At 34.8% G+C, this 19687-nt stretch overlaps 3 protein-coding genes across 5 annotated transcripts in view; 2 read left to right on the forward strand and 1 right to left on the reverse strand.

Annotated features, from left to right (window-relative positions):
• The first annotated feature begins 590 nt into the window (after positions 1–590).
• LOC110092089 (pentatricopeptide repeat-containing protein At5g14080) lies at positions 591–3977 on the forward strand. 3 transcript variants are annotated; one of them, XM_028699945.1, is made up of 3 exons: positions 591–1771; positions 1877–2296; positions 3354–3977. In XM_028699945.1, exons 1-3 carry the CDS (start codon positions 619–621, stop codon positions 3656–3658), a joined length of 1878 nt encoding a protein of 625 aa, XP_028555778.1. In that variant the 5' UTR covers positions 591–618; the 3' UTR covers positions 3659–3977. The 3 variants fall into 3 exon arrangements, with proteins under 3 accessions (XP_028555778.1, XP_028555777.1, XP_020672116.1); XM_028699944.1 differs by having other exon boundaries at positions 591–1186; positions 1271–2296; XM_020816457.2 differs by having other exon boundaries at positions 591–2296.
• An 8564-nt stretch (positions 3978–12541) lies between these two features.
• On the forward strand, positions 12542–18906 carry LOC110092103. The gene is made up of 3 exons (XM_020816487.2): positions 12542–13186; positions 17653–17914; positions 18395–18906. The coding sequence occupies exons 1-3, from the start codon at positions 12860–12862 to the stop codon at positions 18724–18726; spliced, it is 921 nt and encodes a 306-aa protein (XP_020672146.1). The 5' UTR covers positions 12542–12859; the 3' UTR covers positions 18727–18906.
• A 503-nt stretch (positions 18907–19409) lies between these two features.
• The window catches only part of LOC110092091 (pentatricopeptide repeat-containing protein At2g13600), a 12312-nt gene continuing 12034 nt past the window's right edge, over positions 19410–19687 (reverse strand). The window contains exon 2 of the mRNA XM_020816468.2: positions 19410–19417. Within this exon, the coding sequence (XP_020672127.2) occupies positions 19410–19417 (8 nt within the window). The remainder of the gene's footprint in view (positions 19418–19687) is intronic.

The raw sequence follows: 19687 nt of genomic DNA on the forward strand, positions 1-19687 counted from the left end.
TTGAATGTGAATCAAGTTAGATCACTTTCAACATAAAACTTATCTAAAGTCTTATATCGTCTATATTTGATTATGATTAAGTAATCTAAGAAGTAAATCATATTTACACTCAAATGCCGAGCTACTTAACTCGCTAAATGATTTAAGAAATAATTTAAAAATGAAGAATGTTTGCTACTTTGCTTTGTGATCAAGAAGATAAAATATGTTAGAGGTTCTAAAGATAAAACAAGTGCATTTAGGCTTCATTTAGGATGGCATTTGGGACAGCTTTTTAATTTATTTGCTTTAAATAGTAAACACAATTTCTATTTCGTTGCTATTTTTTTGTTACTTATAAAAAAATTGTGCTAGGAATTTGTTTTCTACGATTATTTAAAAAAATTATTTTCTGTAATAATTTTATAAAATAGTAAGAAAGTTGTCTCAAATGAAGCCTTTGTCAGGGTTCCCTAAGCTAAGTGTAAATAATATTATATTTTATGAAGTAATTTATAAGTAAAATTATTATATTTTAATTATATTTGAAATTTTTAAATATGATATAAAGCTGCCGTCGTCGACTTCTAAAGTGAGATATTATTTTGGTATTTCATTTACTCGTCTTAAATTTTACGCATGCAGAGCTGCAGGTCAAAAATGAGCCCTCTGGCTCCTATTTCTACCGTTGCACATAAGCTCAGCCGTGCTCTCATCTCCGCTTCAAAGCCCTCACAGCGGTGGAGCTCCGCCGTCGAAGAAACTCTCCGTTCCTTCCTCTTCTCCTCTTCCTCCTCCTTAACTCTCACTCCCACACTGGTCTCCTCCGTCATCGACCCACACCTCCTTCACCACCACTCCCTCGCCGCCGGCCTCTTCCACTTCGCTTCCCACCAACCCAGCTTCTCTCATTCCCCGTTGTCCTTCCACTCTTTCCTCAAATCCTTATCCATTTCCCGTCATCCTCACTCTATCCTCTCCCTTCTAAAGCTCGCACGGACTCAACAAATTCCTCTCCTTCCCTCCTCTATCACCCTCGCCGCCTCATCTCTTCTCCACACTGACAAAGCTCTCGATGCTGCCGAGATTCTTAAGAACGCCAACAATGAATTCCCTCCAACCATCTGCAATTCTGTCCTTGCTGCAGTCTCTTCCGGTGGCTTTCTTGTTGTTGCGACTCAACTGTTTGATGTAATGCTTCTTAGAGGTATTCAATTTAGCACTGTTGGTTTCGGTTGTTTTATTGGGAAGTTCTCTAGAGTGAATGATTTACAAAAGACTCTTGATTTAGTGGAGAAAGTTAAGAGTGGAATGAATTGCCGGATTGATGGGTCAATCATTGCTGTCTTGACTGTAGACAGTCTTTGTCGGGCTGGTCGGATCGACGATGCTTGGCGGGCTTTGGAAGAACTGAGAAGGAGAGATTGTAAACCTGATTTCATTGCTTATAGAATTGTGTCCGAGGGATTTAAATCAGTGGGAAGATTAGATGAAATGGAAACGATCTTGAAGCAGAAGAGAAAGTTGGGGGTGGCTCCTCGAGCTAATGATTACAAAGATTTCATTTTTTCATTGATTTCTGAAAGAAGAGTTTTGGAAGCAAAGGACCTAGGTGAAGGTATAGTCAATGGAGATTTTCCTATAGAAGATGATGTTCTTAATGCATTAATTGGATCAGTTTCTACTCTTGAGTCAGATTCAGCTGTAATGTTCTGCAAATACATGATTGAGAAAGACAGATTTCCAAGCCTTTTGGCTCTTAAAAATATGAGCAAAAACCTATGTAAGGATGGTAAGAGTGATGAAATGTGGAATCTCTTTAAGGTTCTTATTGATAAAGGCTATTTCAAAGAAGTTGAACAGTATAATGTGATAGTGTCTTTTCTGTGCAAGGCAGGGAGAGTGAAGGAAGCTTATGGCGTGTTAAATAAGATGAAGAAGAAAGGCTTCAAGCCAGATACTTCCACTTACAATTTCCTTCTGGAAGCTCTTTGCAGAGAAGATCTTTTGCGCCCGGCTAAAAAGCTCTGGGATGAGATGTTTACAAATGGATGCTGTGCTAATTTGAGGACATATAACATCCTTATTAAAAAATTTTCACTAGTAGGTGAAACTAATGAGGCTCTGAAACTTTATGACCATATGTTGAGAAAAGGTGTTGTTCCAAATGATGTTACTTATTCTTCAACCATGAAGCTGTTGTGTCAAGACAATAAGATATGTGAGGCCCTTGATATATTCAATCACTGTTTGGAACTGGACACTGCGCTTGCAAGTTCAACATTACGTACTTTAGTGCTCTCACTTTGTAGTGAAGGTACATTATTTACCTTATTTTTTAAAAGGAGCGTGTATATACATTTGTAACAGTAAGAGCACGTAAGTTTTAAAATTTAAAATGGAGCAAACAAGTCAAATCATTATGCGCATTCTAAAGAATGTGCCAAATGATTTGGTGCATTCCAAAGAATGCGCCATACAAATTGGCACATTCATCCCACATGCTGTTGAACTAAATTTTGCAGAATTATAGTAATGTGTCATACTAAACGACACATTCAATGTAATGTGTCAAACTGTTTTGTTTATTCTAAATAATCAAACAATTTGGTGCATTCAACGGAATGTGTTATCCTCTGCTCCTACTCCTAATTTAAATTAAACACTCACTCCTTTTATAAAACAACAAAAAAAAAATCCTTCTTTACCTGTGACACTTATTTCAATTTCTTTTATTGAACATCATATTTTGTAATATTGTGCAAATAGAGCAATGGTGGTTAGGGGACTTTGTTTTCCCGCTACAAATCTGAATCAAACGTACTTAACAACTAACAAATAATAAAATTGCACTTTGTGGCCCACTACTCTCTCTCTCTCTCAAATAATGGTGTTTTATTTTGATAAAATTGTTTGCTTCAAAAAGTAATCTTATGTTATTTTTCTCTTTCCCTTAAAAAGTTGGGTTTTCTTGCGCTGAAGTTTTATATTCATTCACTATTTTTTAATGAAATTTTAGATTTCAACAACTATTAAGTTATTATGTACAATGAAAAATACCTTTTTTATGTTTTTAAATTGAAGTGATATGTATTCGTTAAAATTACTAGTTGGTAAGCTACATATTGTGATCTTATTGTGTTTTTTATGGTTCATCTTATTCTTATCATTGATTTTATTAATCATCATAGGCCTTTAGCCATCCTACATCAGTTGATCTTTAATTGATAGGCTTATGTTGGTTTATGTCTTGCTTTTTCAATTTTTGTTACTCAATGCTTGTGTTTGACTGATCTTCTCCCATCAAACTCAATCATGCTCAGAACATTTACTGAACTTGAACAAATTTCATACCTTTTTTTTCCTTCGTGCAGGTAATTATGTATATGCATCACATGTCATGCATGGCGTTCCAGACAAAATAGAAAGCTGTGATTCAGATATTATTCTGTTGAAAAGCTTAGCAGATGCTGGAGAAATGGATATGGCTGCCAAGCATGTAGAGTGGGTAAAAAACAACTCTCCTTTCAAATTACAAGAGATAGTAAACCAACTCCATGAGTCTCTTTCTACTACCCCAAAACTTGATTCTGTTCTGCAACTGCTTCGATCTGTGCAATCTCAGGGCCTCATTTCTGATGTTGGTAACTGGACTAAATTCTATGAAGGATTTCACTGAGTATTGTAAAATTCTGCTTATAAACCAATTTTGTTGGTCTAATTTACCCATTTTGCATTATGGCATTGATTTAGGCTTCGTTTGGGACGGGTTTTTTGTTGCTTTCTAAAACAACTTTTTAGTACAAAAATTTTTTGTTAGAAAATTTTATGCTAGAAAGCCGTTTGAGGAAGCAGCTGTCCCAAACGGAGCCTTAGTGTAAATACCATTCTGGTAGCTGTCCCATTGAGCGGATCTATTGTAGTGTCTTTGTAAATAAATTAAACAAAAATGGAACAACTTATAAATATATTGTCACACAATGCTGGTTATACCTTAATTTTTTGTTCAATTATTTTATACAATATCAAATTGCACATGACATATGTAAACTTCTCTATAGCACATATTCAATTATTTTGCAAAATAGCACCCAACACATACAATGATTATGTGACTTTTACACATTTGTACAAAGATGTAATTTAGTAATTTTGAAGAGTAAAATATGTACATGTGTGTATTAATAAAAGATGTGTCATAAGTTTTGCATAAAATGAGTATTACATCACTTTTCATAATACAAAATTGCATATAAACTTTAAAGAAAACTTATGAATGACTAATTAAGTCTAATGTTAGGTATATGTTAATATCTAATAATTGTTTATATGTTTAGAAGCCAAAAGATGACAACATAAATCCTAAAGATTTAAGATTGGGTCCATAATTGATAGTGATGTGAAGAATCGCTCATTCAATGGGGATTAATATTATGTAAACAAATCATGTGCTTGAGATAGGATTTTGTTGGGAGCAAAATGATTTGTGGGGACAATGCAAATTTGGAATAATATGTAAAGAAGAAAATGATCAAATTGATCTGCTAATTTTTCTTTAAGGACCAAAATAGTCTCCGTTGTATAAAAGCACGGCGATAGAGTGAAAATGCTTTGTCTAGCGATACACAAAATTCTCAGCACATATGCAAAATGATAAAGAATACACCATAATTTTTAAGTGTAAGGAAAAAAATCACGAGACCTTGCATAGTTGAAATGGTTCTACTATGATTTTAATAGATTACAAAAGTCAATACGTACTCTAATCCGAGAACATGAATGATACAATGTATTAAAAGTTTAGCCGATCTTCAAATAAGCACTCTTGGTGCTAAAGTCTGGTGATAGTCGAGAAGAACTTCGACGGCAGTCGAGAAGAATTCTGGTGGCAGTCAGGAAGAACTTAAATGGTGATCGGGAAGAACTCCTGCATCGGTCGAGAAGAACTTCAATGGTGGTCAGGAAGAACTCTGATAGTGGTTGAGAAGAATTTCGACAGTGGTCGGGAAGAACTCCGGCGGTGGTTGACGGCAAGAAAGCTCTCTAAATATTCTCTTCCACCTTCTCTCTTACTTCTAAACCCCATCTGTTGACTACAAGAATAAGCTTGGGCTCGTTGGATTTGTCTCATCAAGCCGCTCGATTCGACTATAAGCATGTCATATTAGACATTCATTTAGTTATCCAATTAATGCTTTGAAGTCTCCAAGTATATTTTGGACTTTTGATTTGGGCTCATTTGGGCTTGGATTGGACTAATTTTGATATTGTTGGGTTCGACTCTTCGATATGTTCAATTCGACTATAAGTTTGTTGAAATCAGAGCTGGGATGATTTCAATTTTAATTTTGGAAGTTTCTTAAATGGATATGCCTCGAGATTTGTGCTAAATCAATGCAAATTTTTATGATATATCAGTTGTCGTCCTATTTTCGAATGTTGAAGCTTACAGAGTCCGAAAATATATATTTGTACATTTATAATCTGTTTGTGACTGATAATTATAATTATGTGGCTTGATCTCCTCTTGAATATTGACCGTCATATGCATATAAAAAAAACATAAATAAATCATAATTAATTTATCTAAATTACAAATTATTTGCAAATCAAATAAATATTGATTATGGTATATTATAACAAATTTATTATTTAGACTTTTTGGAGATTTTTTTATTTATTTGTAACTTTTATAACATTTATTTATTTGGAAAATATATGATATTAATAATTGGACTGATTTTATATTGCTACACTTTTTACATTTTTTTTTTCATAGATTGGTATGATGCAGTGGATATTGCTTGGTTCACGTTATGGGATGATTGAACTGCTGGATCGATAGGTAAGCTTCAACAATGCTTTATAGATTGATATGATGTCAAGGATAATGCCATAACAGTACAATAGTTTTCATGTATGATTTTTTAATGAGCATTCTCAAAAAAATGATTTTTTTTTTTTTTTTTGAGATTTATATATGAGGGCCACCTGGTTTGGAGAGATTTTAATAATATATTAATTATTTACAAAGCAATGTGGATGCGGGAAAAATAAAATCATAAAATTGATCAAAATTGCGCTATGGTAGGGTTTTGGATGCCCTAGCCGCTCCCTTGACTGACCTCCTCCCCCCTTTCTCCCGGCTTGGTCGGGGGTTCTTCTTCCTCTATGGCAAATCTTTCTTCTCCTGCAGATTTTCCCCCCTCTTCGCAAGGAACTTCGTGCCTTCTCCTACCCCTGTTTTAAGCTATAGTAACATAGTCTCTAATCCTCACCCTGGGAATGCTTTCACTCTTTCTTTTCCTCCATCTCCGGATGATCTGTTGGATTTCATTGAACTTCGTGTCAAAGCTGTGAATGAAGAATGGGGTCTGTCACTGGTTTGTTACTCCATTGGTCGTCGTCCGTATTATGAATCGTTACTTTCTGCCATTCGTAAGGTTTGAAAGTTGAAAGGTTTGTTGAAACTACTCTCCCTCAGTGATGGATTTTTCATGTTGAAGTTTTCATTTCCTGATGATTATGAGATGGCGTTGGCTGGAGGTGTTTGGTTTTTTCTAGGTAAACCATTTGTGTTGCAGAAATGGGTTCCTAATTTTAAGCCGGTTAGAGAGGAATTTACATCTATTCCTATTTGGTTTAAAATTCTTGATTTGTCTTTACCTTGCTGGACACCAGACGTCATTTCCCGAATTGACGGCAGAGAAATCACGGCTTACCTACGCAAGGGTTTGTGTACAGGTCTAAAAAAATTGTTCTTATCCGGAATCCATTGCTATCACCATTCTTGAGGAGCCTTTTGAACTTAAAATACAATATGAATGGAAGTCGGCTCCTTGTGATCACTGTGGCTCCATTGTGCATACTCCCAATTTATGTCCTTCCAAACCCCCTCACCTCCAACTACCTCTCAACCTCCTACCTGTGGGAGAAGTACTAGTTGGAAGCCCCCTCGCCCACTCAATAGTTCTTCTACTATTCAGTTGTCTCATGAACCTTTACCTCCCAGCTCTACTCCAGCACCCAACCACATATAAATCGACCTATCAACCCCTCTCAGATTGCTACCTACACTTCTACATCTAATTTGCAACCCCCTATGGTAATATACTGTGAAGTTTTGTTCTGATGTTTCATAGTAGCTATGTGCATCTGTTTTGAGTTGAAAGATTTGGAAGAATCAGTTCCGAAGCAAATTCCAAAGCCAGATCCTGGTCTGTTCGTTAAGCTGGTCGCGGCCCGGTGCGGGCGGGATCCTTCCCGGTCGAGTCGGGTCGTGACATATACCCTCCCCTTCTACCTCCTTTGACTTACCGCCAAAGTCCATCCCTAACCTAAACTCACATACAAAAGAATTCCCCTCATCTAGTATTGCTACACTTCTTAAAAAGCAGGATAACGTTTTATCCCCTAACAGATTTGAGATCCTTCAAGAAAGTTTCAATGAGTTGCAGCCTTCCCCCTCAGCCTCTTTGCAACAAGAATCTTACCGAAATCCCACGTCATCCCAACCTAAAGCTTCCAGGAGCAAGCAAGCTAAAAAAGCTCCTAACAAAAGTTCAAAATCTCAATGACCCTTTCCCGTATTGCAACTTGGAATGTGAGGTTTCAATAGCCCGGATAAGGTTTGGGCTTGCAAAAATTTCGTCGTTACAACTTAGACTTACTCTGTGTTTTGGAGAACATGATACATGATAACACTTTTTTTAGACCCCTGGTTTTGGCTCAACCACTTGGTCTTTGATAATGAGGAAAGTTGCCACAACTTTAACCTTTCCAACTCATGGAGAATTTGGATTAAATGAGATCAATCTTTAATTCAATTTAATCCATCCTATGTCTCTACTCAAGTGATATCCGGGGAAGTGCATAAGGGGTCTGACTTAGTCTGCACTATGTCGATCATCTATGCTTCTAATTCGCAAGCGGACATAATTATGCTATGGGATAATCTTAAGGAGATTGGAGCCAATATCAACTCACCTTGGATTATTCTTGTTGATTTCAATTGTTGTTGTCATCCTTTTAAAAAGTATGGAGGCACCCTTCTCCTTTCATCTCAATTATGGGATTTTAAATCCTTTATTTTTGATATGGGTTTATTGTATTTGGCTTCTACTGGCCTACAATTTACCTGGTTTAACCAAAGAGCTAATGATCCCATCCATTTAAAGTTGGATAGAATGTTGATTAATGATAAGTTGCTTGAAACATTTCCTAGCTCCTACTATGAAGTTCTCACCCCTTCATGCTCAGATCATTCACCAATCATCCTATCATCAGGTCAACTTATTAAGATGAATCATAGATTTCTATTCAAGAATTTTTTTGGACAAAGCAAGACAATTATTGGGTAGAACTCAATATTTTTCCCCAACTGATTCATGGGAATCCCATCTACGGGCTGTACATTAAGCTTAAATCCTTCAAAATTGTTATTAAATATATGTAATGGGCTAACTCATGTCACCTCTCTTCCAACATAGCCAACCTCAAGGATCAGCAAGCCCAATGTTTCAATATGCTTGAATCTGATCCACAAAACATCTCCTCAAATCAAAGGCTCAAAAGTATTGATGCATACATTTTAGATTGCTCCTCTTCTTGGACCAACTGGATGTTTCAATGTGCCAAATTGAAGTGGTTCTCTCACGAGGAAAATGACTTAAAATTTTTATATGTTAGAATTAGGAAGAAAAATAATCATAGCTCTTCCCCTTTGGTTTTTAATGCTGATCCTCTTGTCAGGTAAGATTTGGAATCTTCTATCAATCTGCATTTTGAGGAGCTTTATAATGCTCCTCCGCCCACTTCTCTTAATGATCTTTCTATTATTTCAAAAGGTATTGTTATTCCTTCTCATTTATCTGCTATGCTAACTTTGATGGTCTCTAATGATGAAATTAAGGATGCCATTTTAATGGGAATTCCAACTCCTCTCCTGGATATGACAGTTTCAATTTTGAGTTTTATAAATCCAATTGGCTTATCATTGGTCCTTTAGTCTGTAAGGTGGTGAAATCTTTCTTCTCAAAAGAGTATCTTCCTTATAAAGGTAAGGCCACTGCTATTGCTCTTATTCCTAAGTTCTCTTATGCCTCTAATGTCTTGGATCTCAAACTTATTGCACTTTGTAATGTCTTTTACAAGATCATTTCCAAAATTCTTGTGATGAGAATTAAGGATATAATGCCTCTTATCATTGGGAAAAATCAAGCTGGCTTCATTAAAAATCATATAGCTACTGATAATATCCTTCTAGCTTCTAAACTGCTTTTGGAATTCAAAAAGTCAGCAAAGAAAAAATTTTTGTGTGCTAAGTTGGATATTTGGAAGGTTTTTGACTATGTTTCTAGAGATTTCTTCTTTCCAGAATGAGCCAAAAAGATTTTCCCCCTATTTTCATTCAATGGGTAAAAGCTTATATCTCAGATGTACACTTCTCCATCTATATTGATGGAGCTCTTAAGGGGTATTTTCATTTCTCCTCTGGTCTCAAACAAGATTGCCCACTTATTCCGTATCTATTTTGTATTGTAATGAACGTCTTTACTTGTATGATTGATAATCCAGCTACTCATGATAGATTTATTGGGATCCCAAGGAATGATGTACAACTTACACATCTTCTTTATGCTGATGACCTACTCATTTTTGGAGAAGCGACGAAGCATAATTGTGAGATCCTTATGGATATATTAGATTCCTTTGATAAGGTTTCTAGCTTAATGGTTAATCATGACAAAAGTAAGCTCATTGTATCAAACTTCATATCTTCTCCTATGGGAATATATGTTGCTTTTAATTTGCAATCAAATTATGACAAGATTACATACCCTTGCATCCCCATTTCTACTAAGAAACATTGTATTGTTGATTTTTAACCTCTCTTAGATATTATTTCAGATCATTTGGATGGTTGGAAAGCTAGGTTGCTTTCTCTTGTGGGTCGCCTTCAATTTTTAAAATATATCATCTACAATATGATAGCTTATTGGATCTGGGGTGCATAATATATAAATCTTGTCTTAAGAGTCTAAGTAGGATGTGTGCTAAATTTCTTTATTTTGGGGATACGGAGGCAAAAAAACTGCATCTTAGTTCTTTGAAGATAACTTGTAAGTCAAAAAATTTTGGGGGGTTGGGCATACCGGATCTTCAGGCACTTCAATTTGCAAACTCATGCTCTCTTTTTTTCAGATTCTACAATTCCAAATCAACTCTTTTCACTTATCTGAATACTAAATATGATACCCCTTGGTCACCCGTTCGGTACAAAGCTTCCAATCTTTGGAAATATATTGTGAAGGTGGCTTTGCATATTTCCTCGAGTATTCATTTTTCCATCAATACTAAAAGCAAACTTGCTATGTCGTGGATCCATGGTTTAACGGAATGTCTCTTTTGACTGTTCTCTTTAATAGTAATTTAGATTCTATAACTCCCCATCATGCCAAGGTGTCCGATTTTTTGTTGGAGGGAGCATGGAATTTTTCGGGCAATGTTAGAGATGTTTTACTCCAAACTCCGAGGCATACTCCTATTGCATCTGATTCTAATTATACCATTTCTTGGAAGGATAAGAAGAAAGCTTATTTCTCTTCATTTATTTATTTTTTCTTTCAGGAGGAGACCATTTCAGATTGGTCCAAGTTAGTGTGGCACAAGCATCATGCGTTGAAATACTCTATTATACTTGGATTGCCTTAAACAATGGGCTAAAAACTACTGATGAACTTCTCAAAAGGAACATAGTGGTTAATTCTAATTGCTTGTTATGCTTCTTTCATGCTGAAACAACCTTTCACATTCTTTTTGAATGTGACTATGTCTTTTCTGTTTTAAAAAGGTTGATCCCTGTTTTGGGAGACTTTCTTTTGAGGCCAAGATTTTCCCAAGTTTTACAGTTTTTGGGAGAAAGGTACTACTTGTTGAAGAACTAAAAAGAATTTTATCTCCTAATTATTTGTTGTGCTACGTACTTTCTTTAGAGGGAATAAAATGAAAGAGATTTAATTCTAAATTTAAAAGTGTTTCAAATTTATGCTCTCTCATTAAATTGGCAGTTGAGGTGAAAGTCTCAACCTGGAAGCATCATGAAGATCTGGAAGTGAATTGGCCTTCTTAAGCCTTCTCGTTTTTGCTGGATGGGCGTTGTATTGGCTGGCGAATTATGAAATCTGGGTCTATGCTTGATTTGTTTCACTCTTACTGTTGTTTTGAGATGCTCGGGGTGGATGTGATTTCTGTTAATTTTTCTCCCTCTGCTGCTTGCGTTGGTTCTATAGATGTGGTTATTGTTGCCTGCTAGTTCACTATGACGAGTTATTGCTGGTTGATTTCTATGTTTTGGTCCCTGGATGGTCTCTTGGCAACCTAGGACTGTTTTCTACGGCTGGTTTTAGCTGCAGAACTATGATGGTAGCTACTAATCATCTACTTGGATGGCGTTGCGGGCAACCAAGGGATATCTTATGATCGGTGATGTTGGCTCTCTGTGGGTTTATGTGTTTAACTAGCAGTCTGAGTCCTTTTTGTGGTAGCTTAAACTCTTTGTCCCCTAATCATTTTTTATTCTTTTTGGAAGGTATAGATTTTTGGTTAGTCCTCTTCTTTTGTATAAGGTCTGGCATTTTTATTATACCTTACGTGTATTTTTTTTTTTCATAGTAATATATGGGCTTTAGCCCTCAATTTCTCATATATATATATATATATATTATGTTTTATATAGAAAAATGTGTTTTGTGGCTTTTAAAATTCCAAAATAATAAAAAAAATTTCAAAAGCTTATAGAAAATTTTAGAATTTCTTCTCATCTACCATACTACTGCATTCAATGGTGGGGGAAGAGCACAAATTTTTTTCTTTCTTCTCTTTTTCTTCTTCTCTTCTTACATTTGAGGCATTTCACAATCTTGGATATACGGCATTCTCTATCAAACTTCAGTGTCTCTCTTTGTATATAAGTAGTCATTGCATTTCTTCTCCTGCTTTCCCACACTTCTTCTTACATTAGAGGTTTTCCATATCTTAAATAGGACTTTGTTGGGAGCAAAATGATTTTATGGGGACAATGCAAAATTAGAATAATATTTACAGGACCAAAATAATCTCCATTCTATAAAATATCACGTTGGTTCTTCAACTCTTTAAGTAGATGTCAAATTAGTCTTTACGTGTGATCATTTCTGTACATATTTAAAAAGTCAAGAGACTAAAAATAAGACTTTAAGTAGTCAGAAATTATTACGCCATTTGTAAAGCGTCATGAATCATTTTGATTCTTATCTCACATTTGAAATGAATAGCGAGGAAGCCTCAAAGGCTTTAGCTACCAACTTTGTTGTCATTTTCAAAGGCTCCCAATCATCAAATAGAATTCTATATAAAAATTATATCTTTATATGATCAAATACTTCATCTCCAAAAAATATCACATTTAATAATTTCATTATGCTTTTTTGTTTTGGGCTTAGGTCCTTTTCAAGCTAAAAAATGTTATATAATTTATCTCTTTAATGCTCTAATCACAAACTGGTAAATAAAATAAAATAAATGCCCTAATCGCTTATCCTCTCGTCCAGCATCTTCCAATTTGTTGCCGAATTTTCTTCTTCTCCTACCACCGGCGCGGTCGGACTTCTTTGCAATCCACTCCAAAACCTGTCTTTGCGGCCATCGTCGCGGTCCGCTCCGCCCGTAACCTCACATCTCCTCCTCTTATCTTCCCCCCTTCTCTGGCGCAAGCGCTGAGCTCTGCTAATAGTTCGCTGAAACTGAACTGATAATTTGTTTTGATTCCTAACGCCGGCCAGTAATTTTCAAGAATTATCCTGAATTCGGTGGTTGTGGATTAATACCGATTGCGCTGAAGATGGTCGGAGGTGGAGGTAGGAGGGACGATGGAGCCATAGCGATAAGTAGCACGAATGTGTTCGCTGCGCTCGAGACTCTCAAGAAGAAGAAGAAGTCGTCGGATAAGGAGCACAAGGGATCAGCGAAGAGGCAGGGTTCATCGAAGGCCCAGGCAAGGGAACCGGAGCCTCCACAAGTCACGTGGGTGCCGACGCCGCTGAACAAGTCTTGGGCCGATGTAGATGATGATGATGATGATTACTATAAGAGCGCACCTATTCTTCCGGTCTGGGGATCTGCACAGACGCAGGACAACAAGGACGTAATGGCTCATTCGGCGGAAGAGGTTATTTTCCCTTGAACTTTATTGTAACTCTTTTTTCGAGTTGGCCTTGAAGTCTTGAACTTTATTGTACATCTTATGTATAATTTGACCGTTTCTGTTTTTCTCGTATATAAATCGGTAAGCAGTGAAAGGGGAAAGTGAGTTTAGAAGGCTTATTATCATGTTGGATTGTTTCAATTGCTTTTCATATATTTTTTTTCCATCATGATCTCTGTGCTCATTTTGTTTGCATTTATGTTCTGAATCTGAGATTTTGTTCTTTCTAATGCTATATTGCCGAATATCATAAACTGATATCAGCCCTTGGGTTATTATCATCAGTTGATAAAGAAGGCAGTTGGTGCAACATAGATCTTGGCATGGATGAGGGCTCAGCTAGAGTAGGTAGTGAGCTTATCAAGCAAAACATTTTTAAGCGTTATGGTTCTCAATATTTGATAGGAGAAGCAAAATGAGACTGATGACATGACTAACTTTCATGATTCATGTGGGGCAGCTTTTCCACAACTGTATTTCAGATAATTACCGCACTATTGTTTGGCTATAATTTTATATCTGATTTACATAAATTTTTATTGGTACTTTTCTTCTATGTTTTCCTATATTTGCATCTTAAATTCTACATCTAGAGAAGTGCTATCGGATTATTTTCACAGTCTATGAATGAACTTGAGATGAAGTATTAGACACATTTATTAGATTTGGTGCATCTCACTTACAGTTCCTATTTATTTTCTAGATATCTCACTTTAGTAATATATATATATATATATATATATATATAGATAGATAGATATCTCACTTTAGTGCTTTGTGTGTGATGCAATATAAGCTTCTTATGGACTTTAGGTCAACTAGTCATATCATGGCTTATGTGTCATATTTTATTTTGTGTCATTTTATATGATTTTCTTGTCACTATACGTCAAATGAAGTTGGTCTAAACTTCATAGTTGTTTATTCAGATCTAGACGGCATCTAAGTTTTTATTAAGCATTTGCCTTATTGTCACTTGAAAGACCATTTTGTAAAAAGCATATGTAAGGTTATTTTATGTGGATGATGATTATTATTATCATAATGAAATGATGTATTAGCTCTCTTGAGGTATAGCTCCTCCCTCCTACCTCTACGTTCTGAATCCTCCTTTGTTCCATATCTCTATTTGAATAGCCGAATAACTCTCCTCTTTTCATCTCGGCTCTATTTTTCTCCCCTCTATTATTTCTATTTCATTTCACTTTTTTTTTTGTTATAATCATATTCCACATTCTCTCTCTCAGCGTCATATATTGAACTAGGAGGCTCCAACATCAAACTGAACCAATCAAAATGCAAGCCATAATCTCAAGACAAATGCTTGGAATTTTTTATAAGTCACAAAGATCACAAACTTCTTGAAACTTTAAGAAGATAGGAATAACCTTTTAAAAAATACCAAGAATTGATATGGGGAACCTTGTAGGACATATGGAGAAATTTGCAAGATACAAGGAGAACATTATAAAACTATGGTATGGGGCGAACAAGACAAGAAGATTAAGAAAAATACCAAGTCCAACAAATTAAAAAAGAGTTTACACAAATGAAGGGAGGTTAAATTTTATCATCCACAAAATTCTCCCACCTTATCCATAGATGGCTGACCACCACAATGCTTAGGACAAAATTTTAGAATAGAGTGAAGTTTATCCCTTGATTTCATTTTTTAGGATTTGATAGGATAACACTTATCATATTAAGCTAGTTCACTTATGTAATAAATTGTCTTTTCATTTTTATAAGAGTTTCTTAATTAATTTTATTACAATCCTTATGACTTTAAAATCCACATATCACATTAGCCTAAGAACCCCCTTTGGTCCCATCCATTAGAAAGCTTATACTTTTTTCCTCTTTTAGTGGATCTTGATCATAAATTTGTATCATAGATAAGTTCCTGACTTGTAGAACCCTCATCATAAATTTGTATCCCACCCTTATGAGGATAATTAGCCAATAATAGCATAAGCAGTATCTATTAAGCCAAAAAGTTTGGAAAGTAGATTTGCAAAACTAGAGGTTATGATGACCATTCTAGTTTAGTAAATAACCATGCAAAAGACACTAGCTTCTCAAAAACATAAAGATGTTGCTACCACCCGTTGTGGTAAAGTTCTTATGTTCCATGAGAAGAATGATGAGGGTGCTTTGGATGTAGCGTCTAATGATGGTAATGGTAGTAGCCAATCAATGGGACCACCTCTCTTTATGGTGGATAGCAAGTTAATGTTACCTTATTGAAATATTATTGATAACTATACGGAGATTTTAATTTTTTTTTTTTAATTTATAAATTGCTAATATATATTATTTTTCTTTTGACTGGTCAAAAATATCCTCACATACTATTATATGGCGGAACTCTTGATCCAAGGTTTATATCTAGAATAACTTGGTTACAATGTATATTATTACTTACAGCTCAATTTCAACCCATCAAACACAAGGAGGATAAGTGCAACAACAACAAACAATAACATCAAGCATTTATCCCATTATGGGGCGTTGGCTGCATGAATCCTTTTCCTCCACTGTGTCCTGTTAAGAATCAAATTCTCATTTAAATATACTTGTAGTTATAATTTAACACTTCACTTTATTTTATGCACAAGAGGATAAGTGCATCCAATTAAAATAATTGAAACAAATATATAAATAGTTTTTTGTAGGATTATGGAACTAAGTTTCATAGGCAAGCTTTTTTTTTCATATGTAATAGGGTTGCATGAATGACTCAAAATGGATTTTGAGTTGTTCCAAGTGGAGATTTTGATGCAAGCTCCAAGGCCAAGCCAGAGAGGAGAATAACCAAGTTAGTCGAAAACTCAATCAAAATGGTGGGCCCAAAGAAAAGAAGACCAAGAAAGAGAAGAAGCATCAAAGATCTTATTGCAATCACTGCAAGTTCCAAGGATACTTACATCAGGATTGTTGTATGTTGCACCCAGAAAGGAGCCCAATGAGGGAGGAGACTACAAAAATAGTCACTGCATTGATTATGATGATGCGGTGGAATCGCCATCCATGAAGAAGGTTGAAAGTCCTAATTGTGATGGTAAAAGAGAATGATGAAGTGAAGGAGCTTTCATGCTAAACATTCATGTAAAACAATCCCTTATAAGTGCTATGGATTCTAGTAGTGGAAACATCAAGTTTTTATTATCTTCATTGATAAATTAAGGTTATTCACTACAATACACCCATTTATTATTATTATTATGGGACATTAATTAATTTAGATGTGTCATGTAATCCCAAATATCCATTCCATTTATGGGAGAAGCTTGTTGTTTATTATTTATTAGAGAGAGTACAAATATGTATGTGTAAAATCATGGAGAAAATATGTAGTTCCTTGGTCCATTCCACAAGTGAATGATTTTGACAATATAATGTACAAAGGGTGACAATGTGTTTCCATTCAACAATACTCGACTTTTGAGGAGTTATATAGCTGAAGTAAAAGAGGAAGAAGGAATCCAAGAAGAGCTTGTTAATGCTTAAATTTGTCTTAGGTAGAGTAGGATTGAGTTAGCTAAGATAGGTACTCACACAAATGAGATTTGAGCGCAAACCAAATTTTAGGGGAGGTCACACACTGAAGAATGTGAGGAAAAGGTATTTTTTATTCCAATCCTTTGAGAAGTGCAACTAAGGTTTCCCTTTGTTACTAATAGTTTTTAGCCAAAAATTTCAAAACCCTACCTTAGACAGGGTAGGGGTATAATAAGGGAGCCTAGCCGATGGATGGTCTTTGAATGATTGGTGTTTTTGATTAGTCAATAGTTGAACTGTTTGTAATGGTTTATAGGAACTTGTAATACAATACAACTGCATAGTTTTCATGAAAAATTATACATTATGATTCATTTCTTTTGATAATTAAATAGATTTATGAAAATTAATGATATTTCATTAACTTTGCATATTACCTTTTCCCATTGCAACGTTAGAAGTATAAATCTTATGTTTTACCTTTTCCCATTGCAATGTTCAGAAGAGATCTTCCAACCAGCCATGTAATTTATGTTAGAAATAAGCAAATTTAAATTCAATTGCAATGAAATAAGATGAAAAAAAAAAAACATATAAAAAGCACAATTTTATTAAGATTCACTCAATTGATGTTTAAGTCCTGTTTCCTTTGCAGTTGATTTCACTATGATTTTGATTGTTGAGAGTTATAATCCTAATTCATCCAATATAATTTAAAGATGGAATCACCCTGTTTATAAAAAATGATTATATTATTTGATTCGCATTTAAGTTTCTGCAGCGCATTAACTTATTATCCACAACAATCTCTTTCTGGATTACTCAGCTCTTTTTTGTAGGAAGAAACCTTGATTGTTCTGTCGTTCTCACAATCACAGCTCACGATCAATGGAATTTTCTAACTGTATTTTGATCCATGGATTTTGTAGGATAGTGAAAGTGAGGATTACGGTCTTATTGAAGGTGACGATGATGTAGAAGATGAACCCGAACAAGAGCATGAGGCTTCAGTTCCAGACGAGCCCATTTCAAAGAATCCTGCCCCACCTCCTGTAGCACTTAAAGATCCTGAAAGGCAACTCTCTAAGAAGGAACTGAAGAAAAAAGAACTTGAAGAACTCGATGCTCTTTTGGCAGAGTTTAATGTGTCCAACAAAGAAGAAAAAAATACCGGCACTGTTGAAAATAATGGTATAGGTTATTGTTCAAAACTTTTTCTTTCTCTTCTTTACAAGAGCTTAAAAATTGGCTTAGGATCTCATTACAAAATTTTCAGTTCAATGGATATATTGAAATGACTGCAAAATAAATTGGGAAAATTTCATACATATCACTTTATTTCATGCTATTTACATTTCTAACATCTAAAACATTAATATTACATGTCTACCACCCATATATAACTTTAAGATCAAATATATCACTCATATAATTCATTTCTATCATTCATACCATCTTATAAACTTTAATATTTCATTTTATGCATTCAAATTTGTTCTATGGGTGGTAGTCATATAATATTAATATTTTGGGTGTCAGATATGCAAATAGCATGAAATAAAATAGTATGTATGTAATTTTATTATTTTTTATTTTTTTTTCTATTATCCAGACTCAAAATTTATGCCAGTTTGTACGCATTTTTCCTGTTAATCCATTATTCTATTGTAGCTGCTGCTGATGAGGATGGCAATGAGAACACTTCTGCTCAAGCAAATAACAGAACTTCAAAGAAAAAGAAAGTAAAGAAGGAAAAATCGTCCAACGAAGCTAAAAATGCTTCTGACGGAGCGACAGGTGCTGAACCTATGGAAGATTCAGTTTCTTCTGAAGTTGATATCAAAGAAAAGCTCAAGAAGATAGCTTCCAAGAAGAAGAAATCGGCGAAAGATGCAGATGCTCCTTCGAAAGCTGCAGCCATTGAGGCCGCAGCCAGGAGTGCTAAGTTAGCTGCGGCGAAGAAGAAGGAGAAGAGCCACTATAATCAACAGCCTGTGAGATAAGTTGCTTTGGTCCATGTTTCCATCATAGGATGTCTTTGTACTCTCAGAATGAACAAATTTCTCCTGTTATTGTTACTTTTCTGAGCTGAATTTGCTTGGTGATATTATATTTTCTAATGATCATTATATTGGATGCGAAATACAGTTTATTTTTATAACAAATGTGAAAGATTTGTGTCCTGTTGATTATTTTTAAAATTTGAATTTAAAATATAAACTTTGGAATCTTGTATTTTTTAAATTGTGGCTATGTTGTTTCTGTGTTATGGTTCCAGTACTTGTAATATTTGGGGCTCCTGGAAGCTTGTTTGTAGCAATTTGTGTACTATTGGGGCCTTATGGATTGTAGTTGAAGAAGTAATGAAATGAATTTATATTAAATAAAAATAATATTTTGGATGGCTAAATCATCATTTTCAGAAGTTTGATGAATTTTAATATTTGAAAATTTTGGGATTGGTTATTTTTTTATTTTTTTTCACTTTTCTTCTTAGAGTGACTGATCTTTTCCATGTGCAGCTTTTCATGACCATTAATATATTTGAGAATGTAATGAAATATAATTGTCTTATATTTGAAGCTTTCTTTTCCCACAAATTCATAATTTGACATAAAATATTTTTAAAAAATGAAAACATTCACAACATTTATATGAAACAGAGATTCATAATAGATAAATTGTTTTAACAAACTGATAGGAAACAACAGAAAAAACAGAAATTTAATTGCTGAAAGTACAATTAAGGATTTTTATGGATAAAAACAGAAGAAAAGCGCTCTTGATTGCAAGAAAATAAAAGAAAACAATAAGATACAAATGATGCTCTATTTGAGAGGATGATTCTTCTCTCAAAATCGTTAGGGCCCAAAAATACCAAAGACTCGGAAACTTAGCCATCAAAAAGATGCCCTAACCCTAATACAACTTTTACTTAAAGCAAATATAAAATTAACACCAGAC

This window comes from Dendrobium catenatum, unplaced genomic scaffold, assembly GCF_001605985.2.
Source record: "Dendrobium catenatum unplaced genomic scaffold, ASM160598v2 fragScaff_scaffold_1416, whole genome shotgun sequence".
Taxonomy (NCBI): domain Eukaryota; kingdom Viridiplantae; phylum Streptophyta; class Magnoliopsida; order Asparagales; family Orchidaceae; genus Dendrobium; species Dendrobium catenatum.

Bases quoted from the DNA above. Each gene is read 5' to 3' on its own strand.
- LOC110092089 (XM_020816457.2), top strand. From the start codon at position 619: ATGCAGAGCTGCAGGTCAAAAATGAGCCCTCTGGCTCCTATTTCTACC. The intron at 2,297-3,353 runs GTACATTATTTA...TCCTTCGTGCAG, and splicing joins GCTCTCACTTTGTAGTGAAG to GTAATTATGTATATGCATCA.
- LOC110092103 (XM_020816487.2), top strand. From the start codon at position 12,860: ATGGTCGGAGGTGGAGGTAGGAGGGACGATGGAGCCATAGCGATAAGT. The intron at 13,187-17,652 runs GTTATTTTCCCT...TGGATTTTGTAG, and splicing joins TGGCTCATTCGGCGGAAGAG to GATAGTGAAAGTGAGGATTA. The intron at 17,915-18,394 runs GTATAGGTTATT...ATTCTATTGTAG, and splicing joins CGGCACTGTTGAAAATAATG to CTGCTGCTGATGAGGATGGC.